The following is a 22,546-nucleotide window of genomic DNA, read 5'->3' as shown; positions in this document are numbered from 1 at the left end:
GGTCCTGCTCCAAGGCACCACCTGAGGGTGGGCCTGTGCCTCGCTCTCAGCACCAAAGGCCTGGGGAAGGTCTCCCTGGGCTCCCAGGCATCTGAGATGCTGCCGGGGAAGGGAGGGTGCGGGATGTGTGTGTGTGTGTGTGTGTGTGTGCGCGCGCGCGCGCACGCGCGCCCAAGCCTGCATGTGCCCATGTGACTAGCTGGCCTTAGGTGTGTGTCTGTCCTGTGTGGCCCGGGGGTCCCTCCGTCTGGGAGTGACCACCTGCCTCCATGGACCTCCCTCTTCCTTTGTCTAGCTGCAGTGGCCAAAACCCAACACAAAAGAACGTTGCTCTTTGGTAAACATGCCCCCAGAGCCCACTCAGCACGCGTGATTCACGAGCTGTGGCTTGTGTCACCTGCTCCACACCCCTCCTGCCCAGAAGTGAGGCCCTAAATCCCAGGCCTTCAGCGTGGTGAGAGTATACTCTTTGTCACTGGTCTGGCATCTCCCGGCCCAAACTCAACCCAGGGGGCTGGTTTCCACTCTTGCCGTTTTCACCAGCTCAGGCTTCTGTGGCCGCAGAGCAGGGCTAGAGCCAGTTACTTCAACTCGGGGTAACACGCGTACTGCCACGGGATGGGCTACAAAGCTTCCCCGATGTAGACACACCTCCACAAAAGGGGAAGCAGGGGAAGCAGTAGGCAGCCTAGGACACACGCAGATGACACGCAACCCTCGCCTGGGACGAGGGGCAGGGGGTTAATTACTCCTTGCCTACCTTGGTTGGAACAAAAGCCACCAACCCCAAAGTATAAGGAGGGCTGGGCCTGCCTCTCTGTGTGTGTGTGAAAGAGAGAAGGGGCGCCTGTGGGCATCTGTCTGATGCCCAATACAAATCGGAGGGATGGGGCGCAGATGTTCTAGGTGCCCTCGCCCTGTGCCTGTTTTTTGTTTGTGTGTTTGTTTTTTAAAAGCAGATGCAGAGCGAAGTGCCTCTCAAGGTGCTTATCCAGGAATCGATTCTCTTCAATGTCGAACTTGTTAATTTAAATGGAAATTAATTGCTTTTCTTGAAGATTTCTTTAAAAATTGGTTTTAAATGAGTGCATTAGGCAGTCGCATTTATTATTCATTGGTTTCATCGGCAGTACGGCCCCAGTGTCCCGAGTTCCCGGAGATGCCATCACGGAGCGGAGATGATTTAATCAGGCCATTAATTAGAGACGGGGAGACAGGGAGGGAGGGTTCCTCCCAGAGGAGCAAGCTTGGCCTCCGTGGCCTCAGCAGGGCCGGGCGGGGGGTGTTGTCTGGGCCGGTGGGCTGTTTGCACAATGTTTCTGCTGGAGATTTCAGGGGGGAGCGTGTGTTGGGGCGTACGCAGGGGTGGGGAGTGGTCAGCACTACCTTTGTTCCCGGCCACAGCTTCAGAGGCGACTGTCTCCCCCATCTCCTTGCAGTCTGTCACCCAGGCTACCAAAGATCTGGCTAAAATAAAACCTTCATTTTGTTTTTCCCCTTCTATGACCCCCTCCCACCCCACCTTAGTCACACTGCTGAGGTTCCTGAGGACTTGGCCTTTGCTTACTTCAGTCTCTTCCCCACGCGCTCACACACCCCTTCCCTTCCTGTCTCTGATACTTGCTAGCTTTGCCCGTCCTTCCCCTCCAGGAGCTCCAGTCCCCATGTAGGTCCCCATGTCAGGGACTGTCCCTGCCCAAGCCCGGGCACGGGGCGTGGGTGTGTCCAGCGGAAGGGCCCCCATGCACTTTCAGACTTGCTGTCTTTTCTTAATCAGCTAACTCAGAACAGGTGCAACTCATACAAAATGATTTTGATGTTACAAAGAAAAAAGAGAAGAAAAAGGAAAAATTCTGTGTGCTACCCTCTCATATCCATATTCTTAAAAGCAGCCAACTTGTTAAAAACCCATTTTAAAAGCTGCCAGATGGGTTACTGATGCACCTGTGTGATCAGCGAGTGAAAAAAAAAACAACAGTGACAAAGAATATTCATTTGAGGCCAGTCTTCATTGTGATAGAGTTCTTGGTTATCTGGATCATGTTGTTTGGATCGGGTATCCTCTCCTCTCTTCCCAAAGGGCTCTGCCAGGGCCCTCAGCCACCCCACCCCCCCCAGGCTGGGCTTACCTGCCCCTGTTCACAAAGCTTGTGGCCTGGGACAAGGGGACCCAGCTGGGGTGGGCCTCCAGGTTCACCCTCCACCTGGCCTCTTCTGCCCCTTCCAGACACACAGAGCCGCTGAAGCATGAAATGTCAAAGGTCCCGTTTATTCCAGCAACCCGGAAAGAAAAGGTGTAAATAAAATAAACATCCATGCACTCAACTCCTTGGGTCGGGAGGAGGGGACGTGAAGCCAGGAGGAGGAGGACTGAGTGGGACGCAAAGAGGGAAGGGAGGGAGGGAGAGAGACAGGCAGAGATAGCTGGAGAGTCACATCGAATAAAAGATAGAGAGGGCTCAATAAACAGAAAGCGAAGTATCAAAATCAGAGATCAATAAAGAAGAGACAATACTGAGAAAACGCACTGACAACAGAAGCAGAGAATGAAAGCTGGGCGCAAAGGTGGAGGGAGAAAAAACAGTACAGGAGGGGAGAGGGAGAGAGAGAGAGAGGGCAGGACACAGAAAGATAAATTTGGAAGGACACAGGCGGAGTAGAAAGGGCTCCCGTGGCCCTCACGTGGCTGCGTGAGCGACGACGGCAGCCCCTAGGGGCCCCCAGCGGTGCTGATGACGTGGAAGAGGGTGACATTGTAGAGCACCTGGTGGCCATTGTTCCAGGTGTAGAGGGCCCGCTCGCGGGGGTTGTAATCCAGCATGGAGATGTGGGAGTACTGGTTGTGGAAGGGCACGTCTGTGTACTCGTAGCTGGACGTGTTGGTGAAGTAGGCGAAGTAGACCTTGGCCCCGGCCAGGTGGGAGTTGGTCACGTAGAGCACGCCACAGATCATGAAGGCCTCACCGGCGCTGCGCTTGGGGTAGCCGGTGTCCCAGGACCGCACGACCTCGAGGGTGTGCGGGTCCAGCCGGCTGACCACGATGTTGCCTGCGTTCTGGTTGGTGGTGTACACGGCCCAGAGCCCACTCTCGTCCACCATGAAGTCCATGTCCGAGAAGCCACCCCAGGAGTAGGGGAAGGTGTTATTGTAGCCGGCCCCAGGGAGGCTCCTCTGCACCAGCACGGAACGCGAGCGGAAGTGGTACTTGACCACCACGTTGCTCTGGTACTTGTTGTAGAACAGGGAGCCATTGTACACCACGTGGCCCGTGCCTGCCCACGGCTGGGGCAGCAGGTGCTGGATAAAGTTCTGGCCTTTGATGAAGTCTCCCAGAGTACGGAACTCCAGGACCCGCCGGCCCTTGTAATAGCCATCCATGTACCAGACCTACAAGAGAGCCGCTGGTCACTGGTGGACCACCACCAATGACCCAAAGGTCCCAGCAGCCACTAAGGAATCATACAGTCATTAGGGATCAACAGTCACTAAGTGGTCATTACTCAGTCATGGGATGTCCAGTGACCTTTCATGACCAGGCATCATCCCAGTGACTGGGATCATTTGGTCAGGGAGTGCTATTGGTCTCAGACGCTCAGAGGACAGTGCTTGATCCCCAAGAATCGGGGAAACTGCAGTCCCTGGCGACTCACTGGGCCTAGGAGTTCACTGGTCATTGGATATGGGATGGTTAGTGGTCATTAGGCTGCCCTTGGGTGGTAAGAGGTCACGTGAATCCATCGCCCGTGGGTAATTCCTGTACGTCAGCATCCTCTCCGTCAACGTCTTTCGCTGTCACCATGGTATTAGCGTTTGTGAGTGCCCTTACTCATGCTGGTTATTGGGCTAAGCAACCTAAAAACTGTAACGCTGATGTTATCATAACCATTTTTAAGATAAGGAAAATTGAGGCTCAGAGACATTAAGGAACCTCCCCAAGTTTCCCAGCTAAGAATTGGTGGAAGCGGGATATAACTCCAAGTCTGATTTCTTTTTTTTTTTGGTGCCTCGTGGCTTGTGGGATCTTAGTTCCCCGACGAGGGACTGAACCCATGCCCCAGCAGTGGAAGCACCAATCCTAACCACTGGACCACCGGGCAGTTCCCCCCAAACCCAAGCTCGTAACCCCTTGGTTGAACCACCATGATGCCTGGGAGGCCAACGATCACAGTGGGGCAGTGGCTATTTGCTGCCTCTAATCTATGACGCTCCATGGCTGCCCAGTGACCAACATCCATCACTAGGATAGTCACTAGGCAGTTAACAGATGGTTCCTGTGGATCAGAGGTGATAGGCAATCGTGACCATGGTGGCCACCGGAAGTTTAAAGGTCATTGAGGGCTTCCCTGGTGGCGCAGCGGTTGAGAGTCCGCCTGCCATTGCAGGGGACACGGGTTCGTGCCCCGGTCCGGGAAGATCCCACATGCCGCGGAGCAGCTGGGCCAGTGAGCCATGGCCGCTGAGCCTGCGCGTCCGGAGCCTGTGCTCCGCAACGGGAGAAGCCACAACAGTGAGAGGCCCGCGTACCGCAAAAAAAAAAAAAAAAATCATTGAGTGGTGCTGGTAGGTCCTAGTCCTTGGGAAGGCAGTGGTCACTGGTGGTTACTTTGAGGTCAGTGGTCACTGGAAGCTGGTCATTAGTACTAGTAACCATTAGTCTCTATAAAGTCATTGGAGGTCAGCTGACTTACAGATTCACAGGGCTGGAAAGTTCTTGGTCACTTGGTGGTCGCTAGACAGTCAGGGGGAGGTCCAAGGGCCCTGGAGACCCTAGGACACTTTGGCTTACAAGATAATCATTGATGCGGAATCGCTTGGCGCCTAGGGGCAGCCACAGGCTATGTCTCCTCCTCAGTATAGGTTCTGACCCCTGGTGTGGGCCCAGTCACTCACCCGGCTATCCGCACTGGGGGCCATCGTGTCAGTCATCCAGGAGCCGAAGCGGGACCCCATGGCCCGAATGGTGATGGGGTTACTGACCCCCGTCAGCTTCCCACAGCCTGGGAGGCAGGAACAGGGGGGATGAGGGTGGAGAATGGGAAGAGCGCAAGGGAGGCAGGGCAAGGATGAGGTAGTGTGATCAAACTGAAGAGCTGGGAACAGGGGTGAGGAAGGATCCAGAAATCTGGTCCCAAGGTGGAGTGAGGTTGGGGGTGAGGGACTGGAAGTGTAGGGTCAGGAGCATTTCCAGCTTCTGGGTCTATTTTTGGCCTTGGGTAGGGAGGTCAAGGGTCAAAGTTTCGAAGTTAGAGGTCAAAACCATGCCCTGGGCACACAGAGGGCTTTGGGGTTGGGTGTGGAGGCCAGGGGTCAAGGTCAAGCATCAAGGCATACCCAGCTTCTGGGCACAGGCGTGGAGCCGGGCCTCCAGTGCCATCACCCGCTGCTGCAGGTCCCCGTAGCCGTAGGCGCCCATCTCCTCCTGGATGGCTGCAAGGCTGCCGGAGAGATTCCTCACCTCCTCCCGCAGGCGCACAATGGTCCTCATGTCCGCCTTGTACTGCTCCAGGACCGAGCTCAGGGGCAACAGCTCCGTCATCCTGTCCTTCATCTCCTGCTCCCAAGGTGGAACCATTGCTGATCCCAACCCCTGACCAGTGGCCCAGACCTGAGCCCAGGCTTCAACCCACAACTTCACCCCTTATCTCTGATGCACACCTGGCCCTTGGCATTCAGCCCACACTGGACCCTAGATCTGGGCCAGCCAACACTCGGTCCTTCCCAGATGTGACCCCCACTCTGGGAACTAATGGGCACCGATCCCAATGCTTCTCTTGACCTCTGACCTGAACCCAGAAGGACCCACCTGGAAGCTCTTGGCCGAAAGGGACCCGTCGGCCGCCCGGAGCCTCGCATCCAGGCTCCGCATGAGGGTCTCCATGCTTCGCACGTACTGGAGGTCACGGTACGTCCGCAACTCAAGGACCTCCATGGACTGGGAGACGTTCTGAACCTAGGAACTTGGAGGGTTAGGAAGAGCCACACTCCTGTCCCCGTCCCCGGGATGCCACAGACAAGACCTGGCGGGGCCAGAGGCCAAACACCCAACCAACCTTCTCCTCCCAACCTTACCAGCAACCTGACCTCCCAATGGCAGGCCCAATCCATCCACTGGCTACTAGTCTGGCCACCACCACCTCCCACCTCTTCCCTCTTCCCTGCTCTCCCTGCCACCACTCTCGTCCCCAGCAGTCAAGTCTCCACAGAGCAGCCAGACAGAGGTTTTTCTTTTTTCTTCTTTTGGCCACACTGCGAGGCATGTGGGATCTTAGTTCCCCAACCAGGGATCGAACCCAGGCCTCCTGCAGTGGAAGCACGGAGTCTTAACCGCTGGACCACCGGGGAAGTCCCGAGAGGGAGTTTTTCAAAAGGAAGATTGGATCACCTTCCCCTGCAGACCCTGTGAGCTGGTCCTGCCCTTTTGCCTGCCCACTCGCTGTGTTCATCCACTGCAACCACCAGCCCAACTTCGCTCACATAGATTTGAAGCTTCTTCCGTCCTCAGGGCCTTTGCACTTGCTGATCCCTCTACCTGGAGCGCTGTTCCCTTTGTCTTCGTCGCTGGCTTCGCCTCATCCTTCATGTCTCAACTCCAGCATCACCTCCTCAGAGTGGCCTTCCCTGTTCACCCTGCCTTAAGCAGCCACTCACCCTCTCCCCCTTACGTGGTTATTTTCCTTCCAGCTATGACTACTACCTGGAACATTCTTATTCATCTGTCTCCTTTAGGTGGGATCCTCAGAGGCAGACCCAGTGTCTGGCTTGTCCACAGCTGAATGCTCAGTAAATACTAGATGCTCAATAAATACCTTTAGGCTAAATGAGGGAACTGAACTTCCCCTTGCCCTGACCTCTCCTAATCCAGACCGAGGGCCCCCTAGCTCCCACCTCCACTTGGCTAAGTTGAGTTCCTCCCGGCCAAGGTGAACTCAGAGGCAACACTGGATGCTTGTTGAAATATACAGACTTTCCTGAACCATCGTTCACGTGACACTTGGAAGTTCTCAGAAAGTCAAGAGCCTGATACCCGTCCTGGACGCCACAAAACATTTTTATGGTCATGGTCAGCAATCAGGGGACACCACATGGCCATTCTGCACTGTTGGGGAAAGCAGTTCCGGTGTCACGGGCAGGGCAGGATCCTACAGAGTTAATGGGTGGAAGACTCCAGTGCCAACAAGGGTCCCTTCTGTCCTCAGCTTCCTCTTCTACAGGATGGCGGTGGGAAGTTGCTAGTCCCTTTCAACACCGACATCAGAGGTGACTAATGGGCAGTTCAGCTGGGTAGTGGCAAGAGACAGCAGTCGGCCTCTAAAGGGCACCGAAATATCCTTGGGAATGTACTGAAGGGTCCCCCCATTGGGGACCAGTTTATATCAACCACAATCAGAAGGGGAAGGCATCTTTATGTAAGTCTCTTGGGATGGAGGGTGAGAAAGGGTCTTAGCAGGTGAGTCTGGCTGAGTGCGTGGTGGGGCCAGAGCTCATGCACCGAAGACTCAGATGCTGCCACTGGGGTTCTCCTTCCCTGTCCCCATACAGCGCTCAGCTTCTCCTCCAAAGAAAGCACTAAACAGATATTGACCGAAATATCCACCTGGAGGGGAGCCAGGTCATCCACCAGTTCTGAATAATCTGCTTGGCTAGATCTGGCCCCGGCTGATCTGGATGGGGGCAGAGGGCAGGGTGGGAATTGGGAGATTTTCATAAGGGAACCTGGAAGGTTCTTACCTTCTCCATCATCTGCCGCAGCTCCCGGCTTCGGCCATCGCGGGAGCAGGTGCTCTGCGCGGGGATCACGGCCGTGCAGATGCATTTTCCGTCGGGAGCCTGGGCCGAGGTGTACAGCTGCCAGCCTTCCTCTGGGCTTTGGAAGAGGGTCTGCGGGGAGGTCGGAGTCAGAGAGTGGGAACCCAATGGGGGAATCACCCCATCGCTCCTGGGAGAGAAAAGGGGCCCCGGAGAGATGACAGAGGTCTTTTGCTGGACCCTTGGAATGTGCCAGACAGTGTGCTAAGTGCCAGACGTGTGTGATCTCAATCCCTCCTCAGGGAGCCCCATTTTACAGATGAAAAGACTGAGGTATGAGGGGCGAAGGAACATGGCAAGGAATTGTGGGATGTGAGCCCTTCCAAAGAGGGGAATTCATTCTCTCAAACACACTTGCACACGCATGCAACAATGCCTCCATAACCACCATTAGAACATAGACTCAGACTCCTACCAACCCTCACACCTGAACATTCCTCTCTGCTTCTCAACCCACAGTGACAGACAGGTTCTGGATATATCTTGGGGGCCACTAAGCATAACTCTACTATTGTCATTCCCCCTTCCACCAACCCCTGTTCCTGAGAAGAGGCAGGGTGATGGCCAAAGGGTGACAGACTCCTCACAGAGACCTCCAAGCCCTTGACTAGAAGGCGTCACTTTTAGACTCCTCCTAAACTAAATTTCAAGTCAGTTGATGCTGCTCAGATAATTCAGGGATCAATTATGGCTGTGCTTCCCAAACCATGCTCCTTGGAACCCTGGCAATCTTAGCAGGCATGCTGGGAAGACGGTACTCTGAGGTCAAATATGTTTGTGCATTGCTGAGTGAAACGAGTTTCTTTCTGTCTTTTTTTTTTTTTTGGCCATGCTGCACGGCTTGAGGGCTTAGTTCCCCGATCAGGGATCAAACCCGGGCACTCAGCAGTGAAAGCACAGAGCTCCAACCACTGGACCACCAGGGAATTCCTGAAACGAGTTTCTTTAATGCAGGACTTATCAGAACCTTTGAAATGCTCATCTTCATCGGGGAACTGATGTTGGTTGTTCAGGTTTTTAAGGGATGCATGTGTCCTATGGCTCATGTTCATCAGAGCCATATTTTTCCAAAATTATTAGAAAACATCTAGTGAATGCCTATTCTATGCCAGGCATGGGTCTGGGATAGGGTCTAGGAAGAGAGAGACGAAGAAAGCATATCGATTGCTGCCCATAGATGTGGAGGAGACAGACATGAATTATGGAATCCTACCATTACTTCTAGAACTATATGCTGCAGTGAATGCTACAAAGAAAGTACAGAGAGTAACAGACCCTCCCAGGCTGAGGGTCTCAGAGGAGGTGCCCCAGGGAAGGGACAAGTAAGCTGAACTTGAGGGATGAGTGAGCCAGGAGAAGGAGAGAGAGGAAGGGACACTTCTGGCACACAAATTCTGACCAATACCTGGAGGGATTGGAGAAACATTGCTCAAAAAGCATTGAATCCTCACTGGATGGAACGTGTTGGGCCCCCAGATCAGGCCCCCTTGAGCTTCCCCAGAACGTACTGGAGTCAGTCACAAGTCCCAGTCTTTTCGTTTTTAATCAGGGCATGGTGGTCTCATTTGTTCAACAAATATTTGTTAAGCTCCTGCTGTGTGTCAGGCTCTGTTCTGGACATTGAAAACATAGTAAACAAACACAAAAGCTCCTCTAGGAGTTACTTTAAAGTGGAGAGCAACAGAAATAAGTAAGTTAACACCAAGTATTTAAAGGGTTTTGAGTGCCATAGAGAGAAGTAAAGCAGGGAAGAAATGATGGAGGATGCTAGGGTTGGGGGGTGGTTAGGGTTGCAATTTTAGGGGCCCTGGGAAGGGCTTAATGAGAAGATGTCATTTGAGTAAAGACCTGAAGGAGGTGAGGGAGGAGCCATGAGGATATCTGGGGAAGGATGCTCCAGGCAGAGAGACCAGCAAGTGCAAAGGCCCTGAGGCCGGACCATGCCTGGTATGGTTGGGAAACATGGAGGAGGCTAGTTCAGCTAGAACAGAGTCACCGAGGGAGAGATTGTGCGCGGGGTGGGGGAGATGAGGACAGAGATGGAACAGGACAGCATGTGCAGGGCCTTGTGGACCATGGGGAGGACACATTTTTGCTCTGAGTGAGGTAGGAGCCAAGGAGGGTTCTGTGCAGAGGATGGACAGGACCTGACTCAGGTGTTCACAAGCGCCCCCTGGCTGCTGTGGGGGGGAACAGACTGTGGGTGTGAGGTGGCAAGGGTGGGAAACCAGGGCAGAGGTGACTGCAAGGGTCCAGGCAAGCGGTGATGGGTGGAAACCGAGGAGATGGGAAGTAGAAGATGCTGGTCCTATCCAGAATGCATTCCTAAGACAGGGAAGAAAGTCTGATAAAACCCCAAGTGTTTTACAGAGAAACAAGCTTCACCATCATGGATCATTTGCACAGCCGCTACTTATCACCCCGCAGAAGCTGTTCCCATGAGCTGTAGCAGAGATAAGCCAGGCTGTGAGCAATGGGCAATGAGCAATCCCAGAGACTCCAGCTGTTAGCCCACTTTTTCTCTCCCACTCAATAAAGCCTTTTTTTTTTTAGCTTATTGGAATGTGAGCAAGTGATATCACTGTTCAGATGAGCTTGACTCGTCCGCTAATTTATAAGAAAAAAAGAAAACATTCATAGATGCCATCTGAAACTATTGTCATTAGTCATTCTTTGAGCCTTACGTACTCACTTCAGAGGTTGAGGGAACTCCCTCTTTACAAGTCCATGTTTCCCCGGCGGAGGAATGAAGTCACTCACCTTCCCAGGCTCCCTTGCATGTAGGCATGGTCCAGGTGGAGCCCACACTCCAGCCTTACTGCAGAGCGCCTCACTGCCAAGGGCTTCCTCGGGTGGTCCGAGCCCACCCTGCCTTTGCACTGGGCAGGCAGAAGCACCTCCCACCCGGAAGTCCCCACGGAGTTCGTGATAAATACCAGCCCTCTCGCCTCTCCAGTGGCAGAACGCTGGGGTGCCTGCTGCCTGCAGTTTCCCAGAGGATCCCATGGGGATCTGTGCTCCAGGTGCCCACAGTGGGACCATTAGATTGCCCTGCCTGGGTTTCCTTCATTTCCCATCTCCCTTTCGCCACTGGTTCCTCCTGGGATCGCCTCCCAGCTAAGTATTTGCACTCAACTCCTCTCATCCAGCTCTGCTCCTGAAGAAGCCCGACCAAAACCGAGAAGGATGGCCTAAGACAAAAAGGGTGACCCAGAGGGGGAGGGATAAATTAGGAGGCTGGGATTAACATACACATACTACTCTATATAAAATAGATAATCAGGGCTTCCCCGGTGGCGCAGTGGTTAAGAATCTGCCTGCCGATGCAGGGGATGCAGGTTCGAGCCCTGGTCCGGGAAGATCCCACATCTTCCCGGTGCGGAGCGGCTGGGCCCGTGAGCCATGGCCGCTGAGCCTGCGCGTCCGGAGCCTGTGCTCCGCAACGGGAGAGGCCACAACAGTGAGAGGCCCGCGTACCGCAAAAAAAAAAGATAATAAGATCTGACTGTATAGCACAGGGAACTCTACTCAATATTCTGTAATAACCTGTATGGGAAAAGAATCTGAAAAAGAATAGATATATGTATCACTTTGCTGTACACCTGAAACTAACACCACATTGTAAATCAACTAAACCCCAGTAAAAGATAAAAATTAAAAAAAAGAAAAGAAAAGTGATTCAGGAATGCCTTCCCCTTTGGTTCTAGGAGAATGCAGAACTAGCTTCACCTTTTTTCATGACAAATACTGTTCTTAAAAAACAAAGACAAAAAAAACAAAACCATGAACTTGAGTCCAAACATCTCCATCTGTGCTCCCCTGGCTCTGATCCCCAAGCAATTTGGATAGAACCCCCCGAAGATTCTCATTTGTGCAGAGACAAAGCAGCCCGGTTCAACATAATTAACATCCCCTTCCTACATTCTGTAGCGTGTGCTTTGAAGCAAACAAGCCATTTTCTCTCAACACACGAAATATTGAATTGTAAAAGAGAAGCATGATTTAAGCGGCGCAGAGAGAAGGCCTCCACGGCTTTCCTAAAATAATTGTCTGCGTTGGACGCACCTCGCTGGAGTGTTCTCTGCAGCAGCGTAATTAAATGCTCGGGGTTTGGCTGCCAAATCGCAGCACGGCAAAGAGCCTGAGTTTCACCCATCGGGTTCAAGTTCAAACACACAGTCAATTCATGTCCTTGGGAACCCACTGGAATGTCCCGGGAGGCTCCGTGTTTGACAGTCCAAAGGCCAGCTCTCCCAGACTGGGTTTAGCTTCAAACCAAAGTCACAAATTCTCAGAGGTCACACTCCTAGGGATAGAGAATGCCTATACCTAAGGGAAATGTTTATAACAGCAGGTGTGAGAGCCGCAGACTTCTCCCGGTACAGACACTTCTGATCTGGTGGCCTGTCTCACCTCACATGTATATGTGTCCATGCCACCCTCTCACTCTGTCCCAGCTTACCGTTCCCCCTCCCCGTGTCCTCAAGTCCATTCTCTAGTAGGTCTGTGTCTTTATTCCCATCTTGCCCTTAGGTTCTTCATGACCTTTTTTTCTTAGATTCCATATATATGTGTTAGCATACGGTATTTGTTTTTCTCTTTCTGACTTACTTCACTCCATATGACAGACTCTAGGTCCATCCACCTCACTGCAAATAACTCGATTTCGTTTCTTTTTATGGCTGAGTAATATTCCATTGTATATATGTGCCACATCTTCTTTATCCATTCATCTGTCAGTGGACACTTAGGTTGCTTCCATGTCCTGGCTATTGTACATAGAGCTGCAGTGAACATTTTGGTACATGACTCTTTTTGAATTACGGTTTTCCCAGGGCATATGCCCAGTAGTGGGATTGCTGGGTCGTATGGTAATTCTATTTTTAGTTTTTTAAGGAACCTCCATACTGTTCTCCACAGTGGCTGGGATTTTTCAAACGCTTTCACCTAGGCTGCTGCCCCAATTAAGCAGCCGTCTATGTAACAGGTCCAGGATTGACTGAGTACAGGACACGCAGGAAAAGTTTTTCTAGCTCTCGCGTCCGGGATCATCAGCTCAGCCTACAGCTCCGTCACCTAAGTCTTGGTTCAAAAAACAGTTCTTGGTTCTTCCGGGGGCCGAGGGATTGCTACAGGATCCCAGGGGCAGCCAACCATTGAGCACCGGCTACTGGAGATGAGCAAACAGGACTAGAGCAAGCAGCTGCCTCTTGATAAGTCAAGGATATTATTGCGTCTGAGGCTGGATAATTTAATCGGGAAGCAGAAGTGGCTTGGGGCTTGTATATTTATTTGTTGGCTGCCTTGTTCCAGAGAAGACTGCAAGTGGTTTACAAGGATATGTAAAATACCACACGATAGCTCCAATTAAATAGGAGAGCAGGAATTAGATATTTCTGGAGGGCGGTCTGCCAATCCAAAGCCTTAAGGTTTCTGCATTTGTATTTAACCCCAATCTGAGCCTAAGAATTTAGCCCAGGGAAACCATGTGACAAGTACTCAATTGCTACAAGAATGCTCATTAAAGTGTTGTCTAAAATTGGACAACTGGAATTTTTTTCCCCTCCAGTCGTTTGCCAGTAGGGGCATTGATTTTAAAACTCTACACGAGGGAATACTATGCAGCCATTAAAATCGGGGACGAGTAGGGATTTTTATTCCCATCTTCAAATTTACCTTCTAAGTTTTCTACAATAGACACGTATTGTTCTTGTGAAGTTTTTTTTCAGTCTGTTTAAAGTTTTGCGGGTTTTTTTTTTTTTTTTTTGCAAGGAAGAGAGAGAAAAAGTGGGGACATAGAGCCAGAAGTGAGGCTAAGAAAAACCCATCCCTTAAAAACTTGAACAACCAGCATATGGTTGGGCCATAAATTTGGCTTCAAGCTCCTTAGCAGCCAACTCAAAAAGGGAAAGCTGGTCATTTATGCGGCTCCCAGTGTCCTGAAACAAAAACACACCAGATGCTCAGGAGAAAACTTAACTATTTTTAGTACCAAGAACAGGCAAGGATCTCTCCCACGGCCCTCCCAAAAAGGAGTCCGTGTGATGTCACCAGCATCTTTCCAGACAACATCCTTACAATGGAAATGACTCGTTTCTTCTGGATGGCCCTTCTTCCTACTCAGCTGGTAGAGTAGAGCCAGGTGGTTAAGAGCAGGGTCTGAGGGTCAGGCTGCCTGGGTTGATGTCCTGGCTTGGCCACTCACTTGCTGTGTGAGTTGTTTAACCTCCCTGTGCCTCCTTGCCCTCATCTGTAAATTGGACACGATAATCTGTACCTACCTCACAGCGTTGCCGGGAAGCTTGAACGAGTCAATACCATACATGCGAGAGGGGACTTCCCTGGTGGTCAAGTGGTTAAGATGCCACGTTCCCAATGCAGCGGGCACGGGTTCAATCCCTGGGTGGGGAATTAAGATCCTGCATACCGTGTGGCGTGGCCAAAAAAAAAAATATACTATACTTGTGAGCAATTAGAACAGTCATCAGCATGTAGTAAGTGCTACAGAAACGTTTGCTATTATTGTTATAATCCCCACGATGCTCTAAAGCCAATTTGGTAACTTCCTGAAGTCAAAATGGTTTGAATCTGATGCGGGCACTGAACTGAGATGATCTGGAAGAATGGGTGAAAGTCCATTGGATTTGGGGCTGAGAATGCAAGATGATGAGAAGTCACAGCCGGATGGCAGTGAGAGAGAGAAAGAGATACAGGGAGAGACAGGGTGTCGAGTCCTACCAAAGACAGACAGAGACACAGCTCCATCCTATTCACCACGTGACTCGGCCAGTTCAGTTTCTGGTCCTAGTTACATCTCCCTGATGTAATTTGGTGGAGGGGAGTCCTGCTTCAGTGTAACAGGCAATCAACAAAGCTCATGGGACTTCCCTGGTGGTCCAGTGGTTAAGACTCCTCACTTCCACTGCAGGGGGCACGGGTTCAATCCCATAGGGGAACTAAGACCCCACGTGCCATGCGGTCCAGCCAAAACAAAACAAAACAAAAAAGAACAACAACAAAAAAAGACAACAACGAAACCCCAAGGCTCACACAGCCGTGTTCTCTGTGGCCCATCCTCTAGGCAACCTCCTCTTCCTGGAACACACCATGCTTTTTCCCACCTTCAGGTCTTTGCACTGGCTGGTCCCTGAGCCATCAAAACTCTTGCCCCATCTCATGGCTGGGCTAACTCTTCCCCATTTCTAGGGCTCAAGCATAAATGTCTCTTCCGAAAGCAGCCTCCGCTGTCCCTTCCCCATGTTACCCACTTCTCAAGGCACCCTGTGCTTTTTTCCCCTAATACTTGTATTTCTTACTGTATGTCAAGCCTTGTTCTAAGCACTTTGCATGCTTTAACTGGTGGAGCTCTCACCATGGCACTAGGAGACAGGCACTGTCATTATCCACCTTTGAGAGGTGAAGAAAACGAGGGGAGAGAGGGCTCAAATCTCTTGCCCAGAGCTTCACAGTCTATAAGTGGTGGAGCTGGGATTTGAACACAGGCCACATGGCTCCACAGTCTACACCACCATGCTGCACCTCCCCTGTTCTCCTTCAAGCCCGGATCACAATGGCCATTGGAACCTCTTGGGTGTGACCACTGGCTCAAAGCCTGCCTCCGCCCCCCGATGGGAAAGAGGATGGGAAAGGGGAGTTCTGTCTGCTTTGCTCATTGCTGAATCCCCCAGGCCTGGCATGATGAATGTTTGTTGAATAATTAGATGCTGATGGGCAAACAGCCCATCACGGATTCACCATGCGTTTCCTCTCCACCACCAAATCGGTTTCCGCCTGTCCCAGGGAGGGACTGTCTGAGATCAAGTTGCAGATCATCTGTGGCAGGCACAGAGGCGGCGGCGGCTCCCCTCTGACTGCAGGGACGGCAGAAAGGCCGTGATGAATGATCAGGGACATACCTATCTGCCACGTCTCAGCCGTGATGGGGCCTGAGTCCCTTTGGAGGGCTTGAGATGACAGCAGGCTGCTCCTGTCAAACCTAGCGGTATTGGGCAAATCCCTGCTGAGTGATAAGCTTGACAGCCTTTAAAGAAGATATCAGCTCACCCGTGCCAAGATGGAGAACCAGAGCCTCCCTCAGTCTGAGCAGCTGGGGCGTGGCCTGTGAGAGCCCGTGGCGGGGGGAGGGGCTGGGATGGGATGAGGGGGGCCGACTGTGAGTTCATTCATTCATGCATTCTTTTTTTTTTTTTTTTTGGCCGCGTCCTGCGGCTCGCAGGATCCTAGTTCCCCCACCAGGGATTGAACCCAAGCCCTCGACAGTGAAAGCGCTGAGTCCCAACCACTGGACCGCCAGGGAATTCCTGATTCATTTATTCATTCGTTCCCTTCCAATGCAGATAACCCATCTTGCCCTGAGAGGCTATTCAGGCTGGCACACACCACCTCTCACCCTCTGAAGCCAGCCAAGCCATGGCAGAAGACCCCCATTGCCCCTTGGGCCCCGGTCCAGACATACATTCCTGGATGTCTTAGGCTCTGCCATTACAGTGCCAACGTGGACCAAAATGAATGAAATAGACTTCCTTGGGAAAGGTGGGAAGAGACACAGGTCTCTGAGTTTGACTGACTGCCCTCCCTGGGGTCCTTCTCCCTGGAGGAGGCTTGCCTCGTGCAAGAATTTACAAACACAGTCCATTCCCTCGCAGTGTGGCCCAGACTGTCGGAAACACCGTGGATGCCCGCAGACAGCCCTAAGGGTTGGGCTGATGGACAGAGGTCTGCATCCAGGCTACAACACGAGGGCCACTCCAGTCGTCAGACCAGTTTGCTTTGAGAAAGGACAAGTTCCTGCCCGTCCCCAGCACTCAATAACACCCCATTTGAGGAGACCCCTCAGGGAAGAAACAAACCCTCACTCGAGTCTCCTGAATCTCACCAGCCTACATTCAGATTCCCAATGACTCCTGAGCTCTTTATCACCCCAGGGCCTTTGAACATGCTGTTCACCCCCACAGTCATCCAGGTGAGCCATGATGAGGGCTTGCACCAGGGTAGATGGAATGGGGACAGCAAATGGGTAGATTCCTATGTTTTAAAGGCAGAGCCCGGGACTTCCCTGGCGGTCCAGTGATTAAGACTCCATGCTGCCACTGCAGGGGGCACAGGTTTGATCCTTGGTTGGGGAACTAAGATCCCATATGCCTCACGGCACAGCTAAATAAATAAATAAGTATAAAGGCAGAGCCCACAGGATTTGAGGGACTAGATGTGGGGCGGAAGGGAAAGAGGGGAGTTGAGGATGAGTCCAACTTTTGGGGGCCAAGCAATGGAGTGCATGGATGGGGGGGTACCATTTACTGAGCTGAAAAAGGCTGGAGGAGGAGCCCATGTGGAGTGGGGCGGGGAGGAAAATTAGAGGGGGGATGAAAATCAAGAGTCCAGCCTGAAGACATGTTCCATTTATGCGGCTTGTGACCACCTCCAAGTGGAAATATCAAGTAGGTAGCTGGGGAAAGGAGGAGAGAGGATTTGGCTAGAGATACATATTTGGGTGCCCTCAGCATTGAGATGGGATTAAAAGCCATGAGAAGCCTCTCCTACTGGTTTTTATTTATTTTTTTTTTTTGCGGTACTAGGGCCTCTCACTGTTGTGGCCTCTCCCGTTGCGGAGCACAGGCTCTGGACGCGCAGGCTCAGCGGCCATGGCTCACGGGCCCAGCCGCTCCGTGGCATGTGGGATCTTCCCGGACTGGGGCACGAACCCGCATCCCCTGCATCGGCAGGCGGACTCTCAACCACTGTGCCACCAGGGAAGCCCTGGGTTTTTACTTTATTTAACACTTATAGAGTGCTCTTTGCTATAGACTCTTTCTGTCTCCCCAGAATTCATATGTTGAAAACTAATCCACAGTGTGATGGTATTTTGGGGTGGGGTCTTTGGGAGTCGGATTAGTGCCCTTATAAGACACCCCAGGGAGCTCCCTGAACCCTTCTGGCACGTGAGAACACAGTGAAAAGACATCGTCTATGAACAAGGAATCTGGTTCTCACTCGGCACTGAGTCTGCCAGCACCTTGATCTTGGACTTCCCAGCCTCCAGAACTGTGAGAAATAAATGTTGTTGTTTAAGTCACCCTGTCTACAGCATTTTTGTTATAGCAGCCTGAACGAACTAAGATGCTCTTCTAAGCTGCTTTACAAATTTTAAATCCTTGTAGCCTCCCCTCCCCCAATGAGGTACGTACTAACATTAGCTCCACTTTACAGATGGAAAAACTGAGGCAGAGAGAGGAAAGTTAGTTGCCCAAACTCACAGAGCAAGTGTCTGAGCTGGAATTTGGACCCCAGCCTGTGAGACTCTCAAGTCCTCACTCTTAGCCGCTATGCTTATGGGAGAAGACTCTCTCTCTCTCTCCATGGAAGCTTGGCTTCAAGCCTTGCATCCACCGACCCATTCTCCCCAGAAAAGCCAGAGCCAGCTTTCAAAGTGTCACCCCCGGGCTTCCCGGGTGGCGCAGTGGTTAAGAATCCGCCTGCCAATGCAGGGGACACGGGTTCGAGTCCTGGTCTGGGAAGATCCCACATGCCGCGGAGCAACTAAGCCTGCGCGCCACAACTACTGAGCTCACACGCTGCAACTACTGAAGTCCGCGCGCCTAGAGCCCGTGCTCCACAACAAGAGAAGCCACGGCGCACCACAACGAAGAGTAGACCCCGCTCGCCGCAACTAGAGAAAGCAGCGCACAGCAACGAAGACCCAAAGCAGCCAAAAATAAATAAATTTACAAAGTGTCACCCCCCACATTGGACCCTTCATGGCCCCCAGTGCCCTCAGTATAAAGCCCAAATGCCACCTGGACGCACTCACCAGTCCTGCCCACTGGGCTACGGCTGAATTCTCAGCCTTACTACTTACTTGTCTTCACCCACATACAGCTGTTTCAGTTCCCCTTGCTGCCTCTGCATTTTTGTCCGCGCAGTGTTCTTTGCTTAGGACACTCTCCCTCTCCTCCTTCACATGGGGAAAACCTGCTCAGGTCTCAGCAGAGTGGGGTGTTCTGGTTCCAGGATGGACCCCTCTCTTAAATGGTCCCCATCTCCACCCCCTCACACACACACCCATACACACACAGAGTCCTGTGACAGTGGGATACAGCAGTTCTATGCAAAGGAAGGTCCTTTAGCATCATAAAAATGACAGCAGTTGTAATAATAATTATTATTATCCTCCTCCTCATCAATAACAACTAACATTTATGGAGCATATCCTGTAAGCCAAGCTCTATTCTAAGGGCTTTGCAGCTCATTTCTCACCAATCCTCAGAAGAACCCTACGAGGTTGAACCCATAATACATGTCCAAATCCTGGATCTGCCACTTCCTCTTTGTGAGTTTCTAAGCAGATCCCTTTGCCTCTTTCATTTGTAAAATGGGAACCAAAACCATCCCATCCCCTTCCTGCCTAGTCCCCCCATGCACACACACACTTAAGTGTAAGCTGCCTGATGGCTGAATTTTCATCCTTTCCTTCCCCTGCTCTGCTGCATACGGTTGGGAACTACAGCTCTCACACTCCTTTGCTTTCAGAAAGGTTCAGCCAATGGGAGGCACTCATGGAGGATATGAGGGCAGGACAAGGGGAGAAGCAGCGGTATTTCCCTGCTTTCTCTGCCTCCTGTGCTCCAGCATTGGTTCCGTGGCTTCAGCTCCCCCTGGTAATCCCAGGCCTGGGCTCTGTTTATACCACCTCTTCTATCCAACACCCCACCACCACCCGTCCTAGGGGGATAAATGCTCTCAGCTGTTGCTAATCTCTGGTTTTCGTTTCCATCTCTGTTTAGTTTTTCATCTCTTCCATCATCTTTGTAACCAATCCCCTGAACTAAAATCGCCGAAAGCCCTAGAAGAGTTGTTTCTCTGGTCAGCCTCTGAAGGGTATAGTAACTGCTCAGTAAATACTGTGCATGAACAGCCAGCTGTAGATCTTATCACACAGGCTGCTTCAGTCCAAATTCTGATCTACTCCTTCCTGTGTGACCTTGGGCAAGTAGCTTAACCCCTCTGTGCCTTTCTTAACCTCTCCATTTCCTCATCTAAAAGTTGGGATAATAACGGCCAGGCTTCACAGGGTTCTTGTGAAAATGATGAATTGGTACATGTCAAGAGTCAGTCACGGTGCCTGGTACATTGTGACTGCCCAGTCAGTGGGAGCTTTCATATCAATTCATGGAACCAGCACTGTTCTAGAACCGTTCCATGTCCCCTGCTAACTTTTTTTTTAAATAAACTTTTTATATTGGAAGTATTTTATTTTTTACCTTTTTAATTATTATTTTTTTAATGGATCATTTTTAATTTTATTTTTTGGCTGCGCTGTGGGGCAGGCGGGATCTTAGTTCCGGACCAGCAATTGAACCCGCGTCCCCTGCGGTGGAAGCGTGGACTCCTAACCACTGGACCACCAGGGAAGTCCCAGAAGGATTTTAGATTTACAGGAAAATTGTAAAGACAGGACAGAGAACTTCCATACGCCCCTCACCCGATTTCCCTTGTTGTTAACATCTTACATATCCATGGCATATTTGTCACAACTAAGAAACCAGCATTGGTTCATCACTCTTACTAAACTCCAGACTTTATTGAGATTCCTCCAGTGTTTCCACTCATGTCTTTTCTGGTCCAGAATCCCACCTAGGATTGCACATTGCATTTAGTTGTCACATCTCCTTAATCTCCTCTGGTCTGTAATAGTTTCTTCATCTTTCCTTGCTTTTCATGACCTTGGCAGTTTTGAGGACTACAGGTCAGAGACTTTGTAGAATGCCCCACCAGCTTTGAAGGGCGGGAAGCAGGTCCTAATTTCTCCCTGAGGTTTCCCTGGCTCACAGCCCAATACCTGGCATGCAGTAGCTGCTTCACAGACACTTCCTGAATGAATGAATGAATACAAGAACGGCAGTCATTTATTTCTTTATCCTCCCGCACTCCATGTTCTGCAGGCATCCCTGCCAGAGGCCACATCTAGAAAGGTTCACAGCGAAATAAAAGCTCTTCTCCTTTCAGAAAGTTTCGTTTTTGATCCTTTCTTTGTAGACATCAAGGATTCATTTCTTTAATATTTAGGGGCTTTTGTACCAAAGGGAAGCAGCTACATTTGCATCAGACGTCTCATTTTTCAAGGCAAGTGAGAGATTTTTTCTAGCAAGACGGGGATTCTTCCTTCCCAGAGCTATCATTTGATTTCTGTTTCTTCCTTCCCGGCCTTCGGGCAGGCGGCAGAGTCGGGGTGAGGGGCTACGGAATTATCCACATTTAAAACGAAATCTTTTGGTCTCGCTGTGCGACATGTGGGATCTTAGTTCCCTGACCTGGGATGGAACCTGCAACGCCTTCAGTGGAAATGCGGAGTCTTAACCACTGGACCACCAGGGTAGTCCCATCCCATTATCCACATTTTTATGTCCTCTTTGTCATAGCACAGGGAAGATTAATTAGAACCTTGTAAAGTTGCCCTCAGGACCTGGTGCAGGAAGTGGCCTGGCTGTCACGTGATTCCCATCCCTCTGAATGGCTCAATATTTGCCACAGGGACCAAGAGACTTGCCTTTGGGTACACAGAGCTTGCCCCTTTTGAACATTAGCTGGTCAGAAATGGGAATTCCCTTCAACCACACGGGCCTGTGGGTCCGGTTGCTTTTTATTTCTCAGCTCTGGGAGGCCAAGGTGAAGCCAGGGAATGTAAGAAAAATACCCACGTCAAGGTCATTTCCCCGCCACCACAGTCCCTGCTGCTGGAAGACACCGGCCCAGGTTTAATCTCTCTCCTGACGTTTGTCAGAAGTAAAAATGAGCCTGGATGAGGTTTTCTGACAATTCTCTCGACCTATAGGAATTCAATTTCTGGCTTGGGCATAAATTTGCAGCCATCAGTGCCTGCGGTAGGGGATGGGCCCATCGGCTGGAGCTGGATTTCTGAAATCAATCCATCGGTGCACGGAAAAGGTCGTCACGGTGGAAGCTGACCTTCTTTGGCTGGCTCAGGAATCTCACGCCGGGTGCCAGGGACGCCACTGCACAAAATGAAGGTGTTTACTATGAGGGTCCCACGTGGGGGATGGAGGGAGGGAGGCCTTGAAGGCTGGACAGTGTGGCCAGGAGGTGACAGGGGCCCGATCTGTTGGCTAATAACTCACAGAGACAGCCAGGCATAAGCACTGCCTGAAAACTGACTTCCGTGGGCTCTGTGTGCGCCACTGGGGGTGGCAAGTTAATTTGGGGTCCAAACCTTTTATCATTTGGCTACACCTTGGACTCACATTCAGGATTTCAAAGACAGGCATTCAATTCCCCCAGCCAAGGTGAGGCAACAGAGCATGGTCATTTAGGGCACCGAATCTGGAGCCAGGTCGCCTGGGTTCCAATCTCAGCTCTGCTGTGTGACCTTGGGCGAGTGACTTAGCCACCCTGGGCCTCCGTTTCCCCACTAGTGATATGGAGCTAAGAATAGCAGTGATGTCATTGAGGTTGTTGTTAGTGTATTCGAATAGCTTAACATCGGCAATGTAATATACACGTGAGTGCAATAAAATTGATCATGGCATGAAAATAAGCAAACAGAGGGAACTCCCTGGTGGCCCAGTGATTAGAACTCGGTGCTTTCACTGCCAGGATCAGGGTTCAATCCCTGGTCGGGGAACTAAGATCCCGCAAGCTGTGCAGCGCAGCCAAAAAAAAAAGGCAAATAGTTGCTGACAGGGAACCAAAAAGGCAGCCCGGTAT

General features: G+C 51.3%; 1 protein-coding gene across 3 annotated transcripts in view; it reads right to left on the bottom strand.

The window, feature by feature from the left end:
- Positions 1 to 2,248: 2,248 nt before the first annotated feature.
- Positions 2,249 to 22,546, bottom strand: part of OLFM2 (olfactomedin 2) — a 62,926-nt gene continuing 42,628 nt past the window's right edge. For all 3 annotated transcript variants that reach the window (XM_067733847.1, XM_067733848.1, XM_067733846.1), the window contains 5 exons: positions 7,730 to 7,879; positions 5,805 to 5,951; positions 5,333 to 5,552; positions 4,892 to 4,998; positions 2,249 to 3,388 (listed from right to left, as the gene is read on the bottom strand). In XM_067733847.1, coding sequence (XP_067589948.1) covers positions 2,711 to 3,388; positions 4,892 to 4,998; positions 5,333 to 5,552; positions 5,805 to 5,951; positions 7,730 to 7,879 — 1,302 coding nt within the window. In that variant the 3' untranslated portion in view covers positions 2,249 to 2,710. The remainder of the gene's footprint in view (positions 3,389 to 4,891; positions 4,999 to 5,332; positions 5,553 to 5,804; positions 5,952 to 7,729; positions 7,880 to 22,546) is intronic.

This window comes from Pseudorca crassidens, chromosome 3, assembly GCF_039906515.1.
Source record: "Pseudorca crassidens isolate mPseCra1 chromosome 3, mPseCra1.hap1, whole genome shotgun sequence".
In the NCBI taxonomy this organism is placed as follows: domain Eukaryota; kingdom Metazoa; phylum Chordata; class Mammalia; order Artiodactyla; family Delphinidae; genus Pseudorca; species Pseudorca crassidens.
The sequence above is the reverse complement of the archived record's forward strand: the minus strand, read 5'-3'. Positions and strand labels throughout refer to the sequence as shown.